Here is an 18,754-nt window from a genome sequence, read left to right as displayed (position 1 = left end):
CCAAACTATAATTTATATTTTCAAGAAGGACCAAACAGACAGTTGACGAGTCAACTGAACCAAACTCATCCTAATATATTATTTCTAGGACCAAACACTCCTAAATCACAAAAATTGAATCAACTATGAGGTAGGGATTTTTGAAGATTGCTGGTGAAAAAACAGAAAAATTCTAAAAATAAAGGATTTGGAAATTTATTTGAAAAACAAAACAATTACCCACCTAAACTCGAACCAAGGAAATTTAACAACATTTTGGTTGGCTCCTTCATCCTTGCAACTTTCATATTGCTTTCATAAGCCGGAAAGTAACCCAACAAGAATTTAGTTGGGAAATGAAATTGGAAAACAGAGAATTAACTACTGGTTGGATCCATAAGATGGGAGCGGGACCCATGTCATGGGTCCTCATGTGTGATCCTTTATCATATCATGATATATGCCAGGATGAAATCGTTGGAGTCCTTTCCATTTCATTTGCAACATAATCTCCTCCGCAAACTATATGGAAAAAATAAAATTTGAATAGCAATTATAGTGGTCCAAAGTTTAAATTAAAGCCAAGATCTCAGGCTGGTAAAAGTAAAACCATTAGATTTCTTGACTTGGTAAGAGTATCAGAAGTTTTCTTTTGCCAATGCTCAAGTGCTTGCTTAGTCCTGTTCTGTCATTTGCTTCACTCCTTCTCCACCTTCTACTAGTAATTGTGCTCTTTTGTGAGTTGGGAAATGCCTTCTCAACTAATTAGTAGGGCTACGGATCACTCTCAAAATGGGACGACTTAACCAAATTGTGAGTCACGGAGGAAAGTTAGAAGATAGAGGGGTAGTAATAGCAATAGGAGAGAAAAACCAGAAACACATGTTTGAAATAACTACCCCCGCGGCAATCCATATACTGTCACATGCAATTAACCGGGGATATCGGGATTCGGATATTCAATTAAATAAGACTCGCAGTTTCATTTTTACCAATATTACTTACCTTTACTGCGCTGCGCCCCTTGCATTTCGCCTCCTCTCTCTCTCTATTCTTCTCTCTATTAAACAAATCCCCAATTGGCACCGTAACACATAGAAGAAATCATCAGACTTGCCACTGAAAGCGATGCATGTTTGATTCTTCTCCTTCATCATCATCATCATCATCATCATCATCATCATCATCTCGTTGCCCTAATCTGATTACTTTTACTCATCTCTAGGTAATTTCCTCGATCTCTTTCTTTTTCGCTTTCTCATTCGATCAGTTGAACTTTTTCTTTGTTTTTTTCCCTCTTTTTTATTTTTGATTTTGAAGAAAATCGAATCTGTTAATTGAAGTAGCGATTGTTACTTGATTTGAGTTTACTGAGTTTGAGTATTCTAGATTTGTGATTATTTACTCATTTTCTAATTTTGTTGCTGATTTTGTTTGATTACTAGAAGTTACCTTCATCTGTAGATCTATTTTTGTTCAGTTTTGCTTTGTTTCTTGCCCTAATCTGAAGCGTATAAGGTGTTTATGTCTTAGATTCATTCATACTGTAAGTGGAAGTGTATATGTTCTAATCGGCTTAGTTTGATCTTGTTTTTGTGAAATTTTATGGCATATAGTTGCTGAACTATGTGGAAGAGAGATTTGAGAATATGAGCTTGTAATTGCCTTGAGAAGTAAACTGAATCATTTCCCAGTGTTGCTATTACTGTCTGACCTAAATTGACGGATCTCTAGAGTGAGACTTTAAAACGTAGATAGTGGTTTAAGCTAATACAGTAATACTCTGGAATTCCAGATCTCGATATTAATACTTAATCTTTTCGTATTGTTACATCTGATTGAGGCATGCTGATGTTACTAGTTATATGTGCTCGCTTTGAATACGTAGAATAGGGTTTTTGGTTTTGTTAGTGATTGGCAGTTGTATTTTGAATTGGGGAACAAGATTTACATTTATCTTTAAAAATTGAGATCACATTGGATTTATCTTGAATTGGTTTGATATATATGAGAGTACTCATGTGTAAGAGCAATGATGGAGTCCTAGTACCTACTGATCTAGCAGAAGTGATTTACTGAAGATAAATAGATGAGCACCGGTGTTTTTTTGTTTCAATACACACTTTTACTTATCCTGTTTGGTGTAATATTGATTGTAAATGCATTTCCCACAGTTCTCTGAAGTTGTATGAGTCTGACTATTAAATATCTGGAATCATTTTCAGATTATGATTGAGTTTCCCGTATTCTAAAACTAACATTCTTTAGTTAACTGTAATTTGTTTTAGTTCTCTGATGGTGTAGAAAGCCATTGGTGATTAACTGAATATCATCATCCAGCGATGCTCTTTTCCCCTAGCCTAGACGTTCATTCTGTTGTATTATATATATATATATATATATATATATACATCTGTAATTTGGATTTTTATAGCAATTATTAAGATGTAGCAGTAGGAATATGCAATTCCCTTGTCCTAAATCATAATAATCCATGAGTATACTATCACGTCAAGTTTCGTAAGTATAACATTCCCTACATGTGGGTGGTCATTCTGGGTATATATTGACTATGTAACTTTGTTTCTATTTGATTAACGATAATTGTTAGGTTCATTTCAAATTTTTATATTTCAGTATCTTAGCCTCGTAGGATGACAACAGAGGCTCTCAGAGATCTTAACTCACTACCTGGATCCGAGAGGAGAAATGAAAGTTCCACTAAAGCTAGCTTACCAAAGTTCACTGATAGCACCGACGAGAATCTCGATAAGTTACAGAGGAAAAGTTCCCCTCCCCTTGCCTCGGCTCCAATCAAAGAAGAGGAAATTGGGAATACTGTAGTAGCAGAAGTAGAATATATAGAGTCTGAGCAGCTTACCGACTTGGAGAATATGGATAAATGTGTCAGTGTATGGGTTATTCTTCTTTCTTTATTCGTTTCATGTTGTTTTATTGCTCTTGAAGTATGTGAACTTGATGGATCCTCTCATAGTTTTGAACCTCAGTTAGTCGTCTAAATGTGCACCTTATTCTGTTTTCTAGGGATTGCTTGCAGGACTAGAGTCCAAGGATTGGGTAGTGGTGTGCGAGTCACTCAACAATGTGCGGCGGTTATCAATATTTCACAAAGAAGCAATGCTTGATACTTTGTAGGTGTCAATTGCTTTATTTTGCTTAGTACATGTCCTAGTTATATTTGATATGATGTCTGCCTTATTATAACCTTGCAATATGACTTCGTAACCATCTCTTATCTGTCAGGGTGAATGTGATTTCCCTTGTTGAGAAATCCTTGAAGAATCCAAGAAGTGCTGTCTGTAAAACAGCCATTATGACATCTGAAGACATTTTCAAAGCTTATGGTGATCATATCATTGACTCTATTGACCCTCTTGTAGGTTCTTATCTTTGCCTCCACAATTTCTTATCTGTCTTTTGCATTCTTTTACTTCCATCGCTAGTAATATCAAACTAACTCTTGTTGCCCCCAATAATTTCGTTACAAGGGATGCTGGCAAAAACTAATTTCCCTTTTCTCCAGATTGTTCAGCTTCTTCTGAAGTCTTCACAAGACAAGCGCTTTGTATGTGAAGCTGCTGAGAAAGCTCTGGTGGCAATGACTACTTGGATCTCCCCTACTTTACTAGTTCCAAAGATGCTGCCGCATCTCAAGCATAGGAACCCCCGAATACGAGCGAAAGCATCAATGTGTTTCTGTCGAAGTGTACCACGGCTAGTAAGTCTTACATCTGCTTGTAATGCTACTTGTCTTACCAGTAAAGCATATGCATCTACTGTTTGATTAGTTTTTGCCATTTTATTTGTTACTTATTTTGGTTAAGATTGGCATTCTTTTGCTGTATCCAAAACTGTTTTGGCATGTGGTTGGCATCATTTGTTACAGTAACTACTTTTACTATAACATGATATCGTTATGGTGTGTCTGATGTTAACCAGCAGAACTTACTGGCTTCGTTGATTGCGAACCTCATTTATTATGAATTCGAACAGTGCATTGACATTGGTTTGCACTGTTTTTAGGTAGCACCTTTGTTATACCCTTTTTTTTGCTGTCCCACCTCCCACTTATCAGGTTCATGAAGCAATCATGACTTCTTATTCAAATTATTAAGTCACAACACCTTTAACTTGTTAATTATTGTCTTGAAGAAAATTTCTTAAAACATGTCTCACCAGAAACCAACTTTGCTACTACTACACATTTTTATGCGTATAAATTGATTAATTCTGTTTCTGTATGTGTTTGGTTTCCAGGGAACAGAAGGAATTATAGCTTATGGTATTGATAAGTTGATCCAGATAGCTGCTGCCCAACTTACTGACCAGCTTCCTGAATCTAGGGAGGCAGCTCGAACCCTCCTTTTGGAACTTCGTGTTGTGTATGAGAAATCACCACTTCTCTCCACAGCAACAGCAGAACCGAAAGCAGAAGCAACAGCTGAACCAAAAGCAGAAGCAACAGCTGAAGAATCTGAGCAGCAACCGGAGATGGTTACTTGGGAGAGCTACTGCCTGTCTAAGCTCTCTCGTTTGAATGCTCAAGCTGTCACCCGTGTTACCCAAAGTATCGTCACTAAGCAGGGTGTTTCTGTGGACTCATAACAGTAAATCTGGGGAAGGTGTACGCCTTTGAGATCATACTGTGAGCATAAAGTTTTTTACTGTCCCATAAAATTCATTTATTTTGCTTGTTTCTTCTCCCATTTACATGTAAATTCCTAGCGACTAGTGAGAAACGTTTCAGAATCTTACTATAGCAGCATATGCTACAGAACTATTGAGCTTGAAATCACGTCAATATTTTTTTACCCTATTACTGGTAATAGTTGGGTGTACATTTCCATATCTTCATACTATTCTTTTATTTGATCGATGATTGCAGATATGCTAATGAGTTTAGTTGATGTTGATGTTGATGATGCTGATTTTAGTATTGTGAACACATAAATCACGATGACATCCACGTGTTCACAAACAATGTTCGCATACAATCATTCATTCTAGAACTGCAATTATTATGCGTAAAGTTACAAATGGACGATGACTCATCGACTCAGAGCCATCGGGCTCGTCCTTGTCTAGTTATATGGTAATGAAATAGATAATCGCATGGTAGAATAAATAATAAGTCGAAGCATAAACATCTAGAATACATAACACAATTTGGATAACTTTGCCTATGTAAAGATTGGTTTGGATTGGTCCTTGGCAAAGATAAATCCACGGTTCTCGTTGATCCCATTAAATCTGACTGTCATCCAAGTTCAAAGAAAATCCTAAGCGTTTAGAAAAACGGAAAAAATGGGGTAGACGAATCATTTATCTTTCTCATTTTCTCTCCCCGTTCTCCACAAAAGAGTCCCACTGTTTCTCTCTGCATTTCGGCATATCTTTTCGCTTTCCAGTACCCATCAATATATTCTAATCACTATCGCAGATAAGGAAAGATGAACACATATATCGCACTATCAACGAAAACACCCAGTGATAAATTCACCAGGTAAGAATATTAACTCTCAATTACCTTTGATTAATATTTCTCATCGTGATTCGTGACCCAATTTTTATGGAAAGGATTACAGGTTCAAATTATATGTTGAGATGAAAGATGGTACTGGATTATTTGATTAATTATCTTTGTTTATTCTTTTTTCCTTTATAAATTTCTTTGGAATTTGTTCTATTAGTAATTGTGGGGTTGATCTGATTTGTGACTCTTAGGTGTGAGGACGGAGGACTTATGATATTTTTTAGGTGTTACAAAGTATTGGGATTTAACTAGAAAAGCTAAGAATCATAATGGTTGGATCGAGTTTGCTGGAATTCCTAAAAGGTAAAATGATTTGAAATCAATTCTATGGTTTACTTGATGTGGTCATATTTGTTTATTCCTGACTTTAATTTTTCTCAATATGCGCGTTCTTTCAATGTTTTATTAGGGATTAAGGATCCATGTAGAAATCTTAGTACCATATGGAGGTGATTTTAAGGATTTGATTGTGAATTTGAGTAGTGAGAAATGATATTCAATAATATTTAGATTCGGTTGTCCTGAATTTATAAAAGCAATATTAGTTGGAGCAAAGATTGTTGCTGTTAGTGACGGGAATATTAGGTTTGAGCAACCAGTGAAAGTGTTAATGAGTTACAGTTTAAAAACCTCATTGGTGGTAAAAAAATGGGGTAAGGGTAGGGGTGGGGGAAGGTTTTGGTTTGTCAGCACTATGAGAGTTCTTCACATTGTAATCTGGCAAAGAGCAACATATTAAAAGAGGCAATACAGGGTCAGCATGACTCGAATTGATATAAGACAAGGATTTCTTTTCACTATGTGATCCCTGCAACTATTTTAACATCAGATATTGAGGATAGACTAATGCACATTGAAGAATTTATCTATGTATCTAGCCTCATCAATTGATCCCTTTCTATTCCTAGATTTTCATGTAACTCATACATGATCGATGATTTTAAGGAAAACAATTTCTGGGTTCGCATACTATTTATAACCACATTTGCATTATGTTATCAAGTCTCACTTTATGCTTTTTTTTTTGTTTGTAGGTGCGGAGCTGTGGAATTTATTTGTATGTCATGTTGAGACGTCCATAGTGTTTGTGGAACACACAAATGAAAACTTTTGAAGGACATTTCCTCGGATTAGATACGGGAAAAGGTTTGCTTCACAAAATTTATAGGTACAGTTTGCTCAGTGGTGATGACTCTATAATCTGAGGTGGTAACACATGAAGTGTACTATGGTGCAAATGGCTCAAATGATGATTTCTCCAGCATCATGTCTCGCACATTAATAGTCGAGGTCACTGGAAATGATGGATCTATCTCTACCTTAAACTCCTCTGCCTTTCCATGTTGAGGAACCTTCTGAGGTAAGGTACCGCACTATGATATATGATGTTTTTATTTGTTTTTGGTACATTTAATTTCCCTGAATAATAAGCTTTTCCTTATGAATTTATGCCGTCTTGAGCTGTGGTAGTGAATTCATTTGCTCTCATATTTTCAGGTTTAATTTGGTTGCTCCAGAAACATTTGTGAAACTTTACTACATGTATAATGGATATGGCGAAGGAGGAAATATTTTTGGATCAATGGGTGGACCTAACAATATCATCTTGGCAGGTACAGGTAGCGTCATAGAAATACAGTTCGCCTCGCCAATTTTAAATATGAATATTGTATGGAATTGTGTCATACGTTTCAATACTACAAGTTTAGAGAGCTGGTGCATACCTTCATTTTTCAATACTGAGCCTACTGGGAATAGATAGAAAACTTTATATGATTTCGTATAGATGTTCTTACTATTGCATTCATTTAGTTCCGATCATTACATTGCTTTTGAAGTATTATTGCGAAGACATTTGCTTTGGTTTGTCTCATTTTTTCAAGTTGCAAGTAAATTATTATCTTCTCATGGAAATTAAGTATAGCACTTGGATCTATCTATTTGAATTTTGAGGTGATTGTTAGGAGATATCAGTTGTCCAATTTTGTTAGAATTGTTAGCATAATAATTTTATAAAAGCATATTATCTTGGTTGAAATGGTTTTTATTTAAACGGCAGACAAATGCAATATGCAACATCATCCATGACTTTTGCATCATCCATGACGACTCGCCAAATATTGCCTATGAGAACAAATTTGAATGGGAGTGCTCCACTTTGGTAATGTACAAAGCCACATGTTTTCCTTTTAGGTCTGAATAAAACAAAGTTATGAAGCTACCGACTACGCCTATTTAATATTACCAGTTATTTTGGTTTCATATTTTTGGTTTGGCTTTTATTTTATAGTTCAAGGGAATCATAAAAAATTACTAATATACAAGCTGTAGCATACAGATTCCTATTGGCATGGAGCAACAACTGTGGATTCGTTACAGGTTACCTTGAATAAGATATTGGCTCCATACAATGATGCAGTGCTTCCTTTTGGTTCCCATGGTTGATGTTTATTTTCATTTCTCTTGCGATGTTTTGTTCTCAGTAGGTGTTTATTCTCATATTTTTAGTCTATTTTGTGTATAATTTATTAGATGGACGGGATACAATATCAAATTAACTTGCTTTTTTATGCAGTTGGAACTTTCATGTGCGACCAGTGGGGGTTGCAAGTATATTTGTAATGATGACGATACTGGCAACTCAGGGTTAGAGAAAAAACCACAAGATAATGTTAAAATTGAGGAATTTGTTTTAGATTTTGTTGAATTGGATTATTAAGGGAGTCATTCATATATCCCTTTTCCCGCAATTTTTTTTCCAAAACAACAAAAGTAACACGCTGACATGTATTACACATTTAATTGTATATGAATGAATGAAAGATGCTCAATTAACTTATGGATTTATATGTAAGTGGGTAAATTTTATTGTTCATCATCGTTTTCTGTTCCACAAATTCTGTCACATCACAAAGTGCACATGCCTTAAATTTTATGAGCACCAGTGCATAGTTCATTGATTCAGTTTCTTTCCCATAATTGTGATCCATCCCCTTCCCCCTATTTGCTCCCATGGCGTGTCCAAATCTAAATTCCAGATCTGACAGTCTTGGACCCTTCGGGGCGGGGATAATATTGGGGGAGAAAGTGGGAGTATAGAGCATTTTCGGATTTCCAAGTGTCGAGATACATTTCTGACATTTATTACGGCACGGGTTAAGTCCTAGTAAAGACATAATATAAAGTGTTGAATGTAAATGAGACGGTGATTTACATGGTTCAACACTAAGCCCTACATCCACGGGGGTTGTTTCACTATGTAATTGGGAGTTACAAAGATAGTCAAATGACTTTATCTGAAATACGAAGTTAGAAGTTAGAAGGGGAAAGGGAATTCATACTTACTCTTCCTATTTCTCTCTCTCCTATGTTTACTAAGAATTGGTCGACCCCTTTTCTCTAGGTGGAGAAGGGTATTTATAGAGTTGATACATGGGGTCCACTGTTAGGGACAATTACAACCTTATCTTTTCGTTCTTTGTTCCGATGCCGCTGGTGTCTTCGTTCCTAACCGATGCCCCCAGCGATTATGCTTGATGACGATGAACCACCTCGTTCTCTTCCATAGATCGAGTGACACGTACCCTAGCCTAAGGTATTTAATGCGGGTGGTTGGGGTGGTCTGCACGCGTCAGAGAGATGTCTGATGCCCTTGTCATGTCTTCGTCAGTGGAGCTAATGTTAACTGTTGGTCTTGGGTCTGCCTTGAGATGAGATAAAGCAGATCTTTAGATGCTCTTCAGTACTTCGCGGTGGCTCGTTCCTTCAATGCTCCCTGGTTCTCAGCCATTGGATCAGTTCAAGGATGACCACATATAACTGTTAGACATTCCTTCGATGTTGGTATGTGGCATCGTATCTTAATGCCTTTAGCCGTGTATCCTCCACGTGTATCTCCTTGGACACGTGGCGAGTGATAATTGTGTGTATACAAGAATTATAATATAGTCTTTTTCACAAGGACGGCATTGTGATGGTGATTTGAGCGTGGAATGTAAGATTTCTTAAATCATATTTTGCAACTATTTTGTTTTTTTAATCATTATCCTTTCATCGAATGTATCTCTGGCTGCTAATCAATGACCTAATCAGTAACAAAGACACTGCATTTGATAATAATTAAGTACTCTCGAGCTTGATTTGTCTTTTGTTACTAAACACTTTTCTCACAACTGCTATTAAGTACCGGAGGAGTCGAAACATGATTTATCTTTAGTGTCTAAATTCATTCCGTACGCTGCTAGGCCATCCAAAACTAAAACCAACCTAATGAGTGAGGGACTGGGAGTTTGTCTTTATCAGGTACCACAAGATAACTTTTGCATGGAATTGGAATTTTTTTTCTTTTAATAGTTTCTATTGAAGTTGAAACCTCATCTTCTTCCCACTTGATTGATTATAAACTAGAATAAGGAATAGGTTGTCCCGAGTTGGTGGTGAGACTGACCTGTGATTTTTACTTTCTTCCTCACCCAATCCATCAGTAGAATTTCCATTAGATATTTCTATTTATTTTGCACAACTCCCCGCACTTCCACAGTTTACTGTCAGCATGTTTTGAAACACTTCGGAAAATCATAATCAATCACTCCACTTGTCACAAATTCATAGTTTCAGTTTCTCTCGAGTCGTGCATTTTTCACCAAACTCGTTTCCTGGCACCCAAAGTTAACATCTGTAAGTTTCAGTTTATTTCTTGGTGTTTGTTTTTGTTTTTGTCCATAACTTGTGCAATTACTACTCTTAGAGTTTTCTACAGAAGATAGGAGGATTTGTGGCAATTGAATAATTCTGAATGAGAAGGAGTTTGTGATTACTAAACAGATAATGGTCATGGCAATTGTCATATCAGTGATATTATTATTTGTGGGAATTGGAGTTTTAGTAATGGTTCATGTTTGTATTGTTGGAAGAGCTTTTAGAAGAGGTTTCGACTCGGAGAATAACGCAAACGTTAATCATCATCAAAGAGATGGGAATAATAGAAGTAATAATAGTATGTCTCACGATGATTTAGAAAAGCTTCCTTGTTATGAATTCAAATCATTAGAGAAACAAACAAGTAGTCCTATTGATTGTTGTGCTGTTTGTTTGGAAACTTTCAAAATGGGTGAAAAATGTAGATTACTCCCACTTTGCAAACATAGATTTCATGCTCAGTGTGTTGATTCATGGTTATTAAAAACACCTATTTGTCCTATATGTCGAACAAGTGCTGGTAATTCTCATAGGAGATAAGAAACCATTAGTTCTGCCGAAAACGAAGAAAGCAGCAGTTCGGGTGGTGAAGCACTAGCAGCCGAAAACGAAGAAAGTGGCAGTTCGGGTGGTGAAGTACTAGCCAGAAGTCAGATGAGTTACTCAAATTCAGCATATGCGGTAACAAGTCCATTCCCTTCCGCCTCTATTTTATGAGCTTGTCTTGAATTGTGCAAGTGTTTTATGGTTATTGAACTCCAAATCTGTTTGCTTTTTTAGTTACAAGAAAAGTGTATAGATAGATATAAATGTTTTAACTCTCTTTGTTTGTTCCTTGTGGTTTATCTATCTTCGGTTTGAGTTCTTTAATTTATTCAACTCGGACTCTTACCATGACACGGTGGAGTAACTTTTCGGCTTCTAGAAGCAAAAAAAACAAAATTTTTGTGATATTTTTCTAAATCTTTTTTATTTCTGATTTATGAGATTGATTTCTGCTTCTGACATCCAAACATCCAACCTATTATATTTAATTGTTTGTGCAATTTCCAAACTACATTAATGTGATATGGGGATGTTTTTGAGTTTGCATATGGTTTGGATTTGTGCAACTTTTGCTAAGTAATGGGTTCGACTAGTAAGAAAAAAGGTTTTACGTGGTGAAAAAAGTTCTTAAAAGTTAATTTCAGAATTCGATTTTGAAGTGGTGAATTTATTATCCTTCTCTAACTAAGAAAGGATGAAACTAGGAGAACTAAATTCCATTAAATGCTTAACTAAGTTTTTTTAATATGCTTGGCAAGAGTATTTGCAACAACATTACAAATTCTAGAAACAAAAACACACTTACGAACCCAAACAGATTCTAACAACCTATTGATATCCGCATGGAGATTGTAGCCCTATCATTTAAAAGAAACAAAATTTGAAGACATAATTTCAATGACAGCTTTTCAGTCACCTTCAACAATCACGTTCTTATAGTCCCTCTTTTTAATCCATTGCGTAACTTCAACAAGAGCAAGAGCTTCGGCCTGAGCAGCATCCTAGCATGATTGAAAGTCATCTCTAAGAATTTTCCTTCATTATCTCTAATAATTGGTCTCAGACCGATAATTTTCTTATTTAAATTATTTTTGAAATTTCTTATTTAAATTATAAGCCAGTTAGATTAATCCGGTTAGGAGGGAGAGAGCGCCACTTATCTATTTTAGGAATTTTACTATTTCTCACCAGCACCTGTGACAGAATTATTATATCTGTGATTGAACTTCTGAATACTTTCATAAATATTATTGGGGTAAGTTGTTGCATCTGTACTTCCATATCTACCACATTATAACAACGACCATGAAGGTGCTTGAGTTATTGTTAAAGGAGATAATGCTATGTCCTTGTCCCCAGGGTTTAATCCATTGTTGCATTGTACTAACTTCATAAAGAAGAGCAAACATGATTGTTCTAACCAGATCAGTCTCTATTTGATGATTGAAAAAAGGGCAAGAATAATCTTCCAGCTGCATATGTCTGTCGATTCTGCTTCTTGTTTGAAGAATGTTGTTCAAGCATCTCCACCTAAATAGGTTTAATTTATATGGAACTTTTAGATGTCAGATTTTGAGCCAAAATTCCTGCCCCTCCTTACATACTCCATCATTATTATTTTGGATAAACATATTGTAAGTAGATTGAACTGTGAAATGTCTATTTGATGTCAGACCCCAATGAATATTATCAGCAGTACCTCTACGAGGAATTGTTATATCCTTTATCACATTAACTTTCGGAAGCTTTTGTTGATCCCACTGAGAAGTTTTGATGTCATACCCCAATGGATATTATCAGCAGTACCTCTACGAGGAATTCTTATATCCTTTCTCAGATTGACTTTTGGAAGCTTTTGTTGATCCCACTGAGAAGTATCTTGAGAAATTAAGGAGTTCACAATTGTATTATCTTGGTTATTAGAAGTATAATTTGATAACTTTGTAGCTTTTATGTTTCCACACTTTAATTTTACATCCATCTCCCAGACCCCAAACATGATGGTCTTTAACAATTTGCAGCGCTCTGTGAATGCTTTTCTATGCCCAAGAGCCATTAACACTAATGTTGTTTACCATAGGATCTTTATTATGACATTATTTAGCATATAACACTCTAAACCATAAGAATTAGGTTATATGATCATTTTCCTTGCATGTTTGCCAGGATTGCATCATTAAACTTCTCTATATTTTTGAAACCCATAACACCTGATCTTTTAGGCTTGGAAACAGATATCCAGGTTATTACACCAGCAATTCCTTTAAGCTATATTAATATTCTTAGTAACTTGTTTTGCAGTTTTATAACATACCATTTGATAATTACCCATAATGCTTAGAAAGAACTTGACGTGTGTTGCTCTTCCTGTTTGATTGATGAGTTTACCACTTCACTAACTCATTTTCTTCTAGATTTTATCCACGATAGGAAGGAAGCTTTCATTTTTCATTTCTACTTATGAAAATAAGCAGTGCTAGATACTTTTTATCTGATACATTCTTTTCATGTGAAGAATACCAATTATATGCTTTGACTTCTGACTAGCCCAGTGCTTATTGAATTTATCTTCTTCTTTTTTTGATTTGTTGAAGTTCATAACTTGACCTGAAAAAGCAATGATTTGATGAAGTTAATAAATTGTTTTGGACTTTTTAGTCTATCACAACTAGTCAATGTATAAAGGTAATCAACTTTTGACAAAAAACTTATCGAACTTATAAAAGCTTGTTCGATAGTTAATGAATAGGGAAATTTTTTCTAGCCCAAATTAGTTTTTTTCTATATAAAAAACCCACTATTTAAATGTTATATAGGGGTAATCCATAGTTAGTTAAAAAAGAACTTGATTACAAATATAACCTTGTATTATCTAAATAAGTTGGTTCTTAATTTTTATTTTTCTAATGTAAAGAAAAATAGTTAATAACTTACTCCCTCCGTCCCACTATTAGATGACCTACTTAGATTAAATCTTTGTCCCATTATTAGTTGACCTATCTCATAAACAAGGGATATTTCTAAGATTATCCTTTTGATTGATAATCGGTAGTATAATTTGTTATCCATGTTTATATTCGTTACGTATGTGTTTTAAAATCTTTTCAATGATACAAAGTTTACGAAAATCCATGGTATAGTTTGAGAGATAAATCAATTCTAAATTTGACAAATTATTATCCATAAGGGTATAATTGTAAAAAATACTTATCAAATACTCCCTTTCATTCCTTGCATTAAGAATTGTGCAAACTTGAACTAGGTCATCTAATAGTGGGGCGGAGGTAGTATTAAATAACAATAATTCCTGAAAAGTCTTCCGGAAATAACTTCTTAATCGACTCCTATTCCGTTTCTTCTAAATAAATCCCTAAAATCTCTCCCTGAAATTATTCCTTTTACTTCTTTTGTTTCATTAGCACACTTAGTTGAATGTGAACATTATAGTTTCACATAATTTTTAAAGGGGAAAATTCTAATTTTCATAATATAGTGATAATTGCAATTTTTCACATATAAAAATGTGAATATCCTAATTTTCATAATGTAGTGATAATACCTTTCGTATTGAGTTTAGATTTTATCATAAAGGTGTTATTATAGGTTTTAAACATCATTTTGTTTAATGTTCATATAGATTTGCCAAGGATGCGGTGCGCATAAAGTATTACCATGACTTATTCATATAGGTTATACCATTGATGATTTTCATCATTAATGCGGAGGAAAATGTATATAAATAAAGAATTAAAAAGTGAAATGAGTAATAATAATCATTTGTTCATCGATTGTTTCCTTTGTTTTTTAGTTTAAGGATTTTATGAACTTAAAATTGTAGAATGCGCTTCTTAAGTTATTATCATTGTTTGAAATATTAAGTTTATATTTAATTTCTTTTCATTTACAAAATTCTATGTTATGGGAAACCTATGGGAACACGTCCCGTACGGATATTTCTCATACCCATCCCGTCCCAGTTATTATCGGTAACGAGTAGAGGATGATTTTATTTTTTTAACGGGAAAAGGATGGGTTTCAATATCCCCGCCCCATTGTCATCTTTTACCATGCTTAGATCTGATAGAGACCATATCTAATCAAGATGATGGTGACAACAATTAAGATTTGAAAGAGAGGGTTTTGAGAAGAGAAGAGACAAAAATTAATTTTTTTTTGTCAATAGCCCATTTGTAATCATACAAAATACTTAAGATGCTCTTCTTTTCTCATGGCCTTAAGAATTATGCAAACTTCTCCTGGCCTTAAGAATTATACAAGCTTGAACTAGATCATATATTTAGGGATGCATGGAGTATTTTTTTGAAGTATTGTGATACGCCTTAATAGGCATCCAAATCTGGGTGTTGTTTAAGGATTTTCTTTGTTATTTTTCTCACCAATTATTTATCCCTTTAAAAGTTTGTAAAAAAAAAGTAACTTTTGGGATCCAAATAAAAGAGGGAGAGAGACTTATTCCCAGCCTCTCAGACTCAAGTTGATGTAATTTATTTCATGCCAAAAGGCCACGTGATCCAAAATTTTCTTGCACATTGGTTCAAAGGACAGTAAGACGAGCGCTAACCCTACCGCATTTCCCTTGGTTCTAAATCACCAAAAATAATCTTAGTATTGGTCTAATACTCCAACAAACAACCGAGGTATCCTTTTCTTCCACTTCAACAAGATCGAAACCAAGTACTAAAGAGTAGGAGGCGTACCAAAAGCTTGGTGTGTTAAACCTCTCTACCTATCTGAACCAGCAAAGGTGGAGGCACATTATTACATAGTCCCATCGTGGTGGTGCGTTGGCTCAATGAAGTGTTACCTAGGGGAAGACCAGTTCTGCACACTGCACTTGGGTCTCGGGCAGAGATGACTGTCGCGTACCAACTAAGGGCAACCAGGATTTAGGCACCTGAATCAATTAAGTGTCTGGTCTTTTGTTAATTAATTAGTAGTTAGTTAACGTTAACGATGTTTTTATGATTGTATGATTAAGAGGTATCTGGACCGTTGGATCCTGGTCATGATTAGGGTTTAGGGTTGCGCCAGTATTTAAAGGGAAGCGATGTAATCTGTTGGTCAATGAATGAGAAATCAAAATAGGATGTATTTTCAAAGTACAGAAGGGTTCTTGCATTCAATTTTTCCAGTCTAGAACAATTGGTATCAGGAGAAGGTTACGATGACTAGAGAAACTATCAAGGATGTCGAAAATACCATGAAAGATGTAAGGCAGAAACTCACGAATTTAAGTAACCATCTTGTATGTGAAGCATATGACACGAGAGTGATTGAACAAGAAAACTCAGAAAAATTAAATCAAAGCTCGGATTCGTTACATGAACTCGTGAACCTCACCAAACAAAACATTGAGGAGCTCCGTGGTAATAGAGAAGAACTTAAACAGAATACTGCAGCCTTACATCAATTAGTAAATCATTTTACTACGGGAGGGAGTTCTAAAGCAAAGCTCAGATCATTCATACACCAAGAGAGCTAGTAGGAGACTTTACTACAAATAATCTTTTTGATAGAGGTAGATCTAGTTTTTTCAAAAACCCAAGGCTTGATTTTACCAGATTTGAGGGTGACAACCCCAGATCTTGGATCAGAAAGTGTGAAAGATTTTTTTACCTCCATAAAGTAGATGAGACACAAAAGGTGAACATAGCTTCTATGTATCTAGAAGGAAGAGCTGACTCTTGGTTCATAGACTACCAAACTGGTAAGGATCTTATTCTCTGACCTGAATTAATTGAAGATATTTGTTCCATATTCGAAGATCTAGCAAATGACAACTATGTTGGTTGTTTTAATAAGTTGTTTTAAGTAACAAGTGTAGAAGATTGTTATTCTCAGTTTGAAACCTTAAAAGCTCTGATGTTAAATAAAAATAAACACCTTACCGAATATTATTTTGTTCTGAGCTTCATAAGTGAGTTAAAAGAAGAGATTAAAAGTGTTGTACAGATGTTTAAGCCAACCACCCTGTCACAAGCCTTTTACGTATCTAAGATGCAAGAGAGTATAGTGGTAATACAACAAACCCAAGTACTTCTTCCTACCCCACATTTAATTTCAACAGCTCAAACTTCACATCACCTAGACCTCCAACTTCAAATCCCAACACCCAGAGATTAACTATCACTGGCAAGTTTAACTCATCTACACCTCATCTCAAACAAAAGCCATTTACGCTAACTATAAGAAAACTTACCCAATACCAAATAAGTGCTAGGAGAGCAAGGGGGCTATGTTACAATTGCGGTGATTAATATAAGCCTGATCATTTATGTAAGAAACAACAATTATTTATGATGGTACCTAATGGAGACGGATATGAGGAGGAAATAAAAGAAGAGACACCACAGAAGAAGACTCACCTGCACCAATAGAGACAGATATGGAGATTTTCTTTAAATGCACTAACTGGTGGAAGTAATGGGGAGACCATCAGAATCCTAGGTACTATTAAGAAACATGAAACTTCCGTTTTGATTGATACATGGAGTACTCACAGCTTCACGGATAGTGAGCTAGCTCAGCAAATTGGTTGTACAATCCACCCCACTGCTCACATGTTGGTGACAGTAGCAAATGGAGAAAGAACCATTAGCTCTGGTATGTGTACAAGTTTGAAATGGAAGATGCAATGACTTTCCTTCACATGAGATATCAGGCTACTGCCTCTTGGGGGTTGTGATATGGTTCTTGGGGATGACTAGCTAAGGGGGTTAAGGGATGTGATCTTCAATCTTTCAAAGCTCAGCATAACATCAAGGAAGGAAGATAACTCTCACTGGGTCCACAAACAACACTTCTCTGATGGTCATGAGCTCCAGTGCTGTTAGAAGTTCTTCAAGAAAAACACTCATGGGATCATGGGCTAGCTTTTTTCTCTGACTGCCACTCAAGCTATCACCACCACTTCCACCCCACCAGAGATCAACATCTTACTCTCTAACTACGATGATGTATTTTCTGAGCACATTCAACTACCCCCCACTAGGAGTCTTGATCACAAGATTCCCCTCGAACCCAACTCAGAACTTGTTAGCCAAATACCTTACATATGTCCCTATGTTCAAAAGGCAGAGGTAGAGAGAATTTTTAAAGATATGTTGCAAAATAGAATCATTCAACCCATCCATAGTCCTTTTGCATCCCCAATAATATTAGTCAAAAAGAAAGATGGGTCATGGAGATTCTGTGTTGATTATAGAAGACTCAATGAGATTACAGTCAAAGACAAGTATCATATACCAGTTATTGATGAGCTTCTAGATGAATTGCATGGAGCAAGGGTGTTTACCAAGATTGACTTGAGATCAGGTTATCACCAAATCAGAGTCTTTAGACCAGACATTGCAAAAACTGCATTCAGAATATATCAAGGCCATTATGAGTTTAAAGTGATGCCCTTTGGGATGACCAATGCACCAGCCACCTTCCAAGCACTAATTAATGATGTATTTAAACCATACATAAGGAAGTTTGTGTTGGTGTTCTTTGATGATATTTTGATCTACAACTCAAGCCATGAAGATCATGCGAAGCACTTAACATTGTATTATCACTATTGAGACAAATCAACTCTTTGCAAGGAAATCAAAATGTTGTTTTGCTCAAGAGGAGTTGGAGTATTTGGGGCACCTCATCACGGGGAAATGAGTAGCTGCAGATCCCTCAAAGATTTCTAGTATGAAGGGATGGAAAATTCCAAAGAATGTTAAGGAATTGATAGGGCTTTCTGGAGCTGACAAACTATTATAGGAAGTTTGTGAAGGTACATGGGATAATCAGCAAGCCACTTATAAAGTTTCTTAAGAAAAATGCATTTCAACGGTCTCCTACAGCCCTGCAAGCTTTCGATACCCTCAAAGAAGCCATGTGCAATACACCAGTTCTAGCCCTTCCTAACTTCAACAAAGAGTTTATAGTGGAAGTCGATGCCTATGAAAAGGGAATTGGTGC

At 35.6% G+C, this 18,754-nt stretch overlaps 2 protein-coding genes and 1 long non-coding RNA gene across 11 annotated transcripts; all 3 read left to right on the top strand.

Moving 5' to 3' along the window:
- The first annotated feature begins 983 nt into the window (after window positions 1–983).
- Window positions 984–4,848, top strand: LOC113276425. 4 transcript variants are annotated; one of them, XM_026526027.1, is made up of 6 exons: window positions 984–1,204; window positions 2,617–2,885; window positions 3,025–3,131; window positions 3,244–3,376; window positions 3,524–3,718; window positions 4,258–4,848. In XM_026526027.1, the coding sequence occupies exons 2-6, from the start codon at window positions 2,634–2,636 to the stop codon at window positions 4,603–4,605; spliced, it is 1,035 nt and encodes a 344-aa protein (XP_026381812.1). In that variant the 5' UTR covers window positions 984–1,204; window positions 2,617–2,633; the 3' UTR covers window positions 4,606–4,848. The 4 variants fall into 4 exon arrangements, with proteins under 4 accessions (XP_026381812.1, XP_026381811.1, XP_026381810.1 ...); XM_026526026.1 differs by having other exon boundaries at window positions 985–1,204; window positions 2,633–2,891; XM_026526025.1 differs by having other exon boundaries at window positions 985–1,204; window positions 2,625–2,891.
- A 448-nt stretch (window positions 4,849–5,296) lies between these two features.
- On the top strand, window positions 5,297–8,411 carry LOC113276424. Of its 6 annotated transcripts, none has more exons than XR_003324379.1 (6): window positions 5,297–5,503; window positions 5,586–5,614; window positions 5,725–5,836; window positions 6,568–6,893; window positions 7,031–8,015; window positions 8,109–8,411. It is a non-coding gene; the product is annotated as an uncharacterized LOC113276424 (long non-coding RNA). The 6 variants fall into 6 exon arrangements; XR_003324382.1 differs by lacking the exon at window positions 5,586–5,614 and having other exon boundaries at window positions 6,568–6,898; window positions 7,031–7,146; window positions 7,593–8,015; window positions 8,109–8,408; XR_003324378.1 differs by lacking the exon at window positions 5,586–5,614 and having other exon boundaries at window positions 7,031–7,146; window positions 7,593–8,015; window positions 8,109–8,373.
- Window positions 8,412–10,360: 1,949 nt separating this feature from the next.
- On the top strand, window positions 10,361–10,771 carry LOC113273045 (RING-H2 finger protein ATL56-like). Its single transcript, XM_026522815.1, has one exon. The coding sequence runs from the start codon at window positions 10,361–10,363 to the stop codon at window positions 10,769–10,771; it is 411 nt and encodes a 136-aa protein (XP_026378600.1).
- Window positions 10,772–18,754: the final 7,983 nt, after the last annotated feature.

This window comes from Papaver somniferum, chromosome 4 (assembly GCF_003573695.1).
Source record: "Papaver somniferum cultivar HN1 chromosome 4, ASM357369v1, whole genome shotgun sequence".
Lineage (NCBI taxonomy): Eukaryota > Viridiplantae > Streptophyta > Magnoliopsida > Ranunculales > Papaveraceae > Papaver > Papaver somniferum.
Note: the sequence above shows the minus strand (reverse complement) of the source record. Positions and strands in the feature narration are given on the sequence as shown.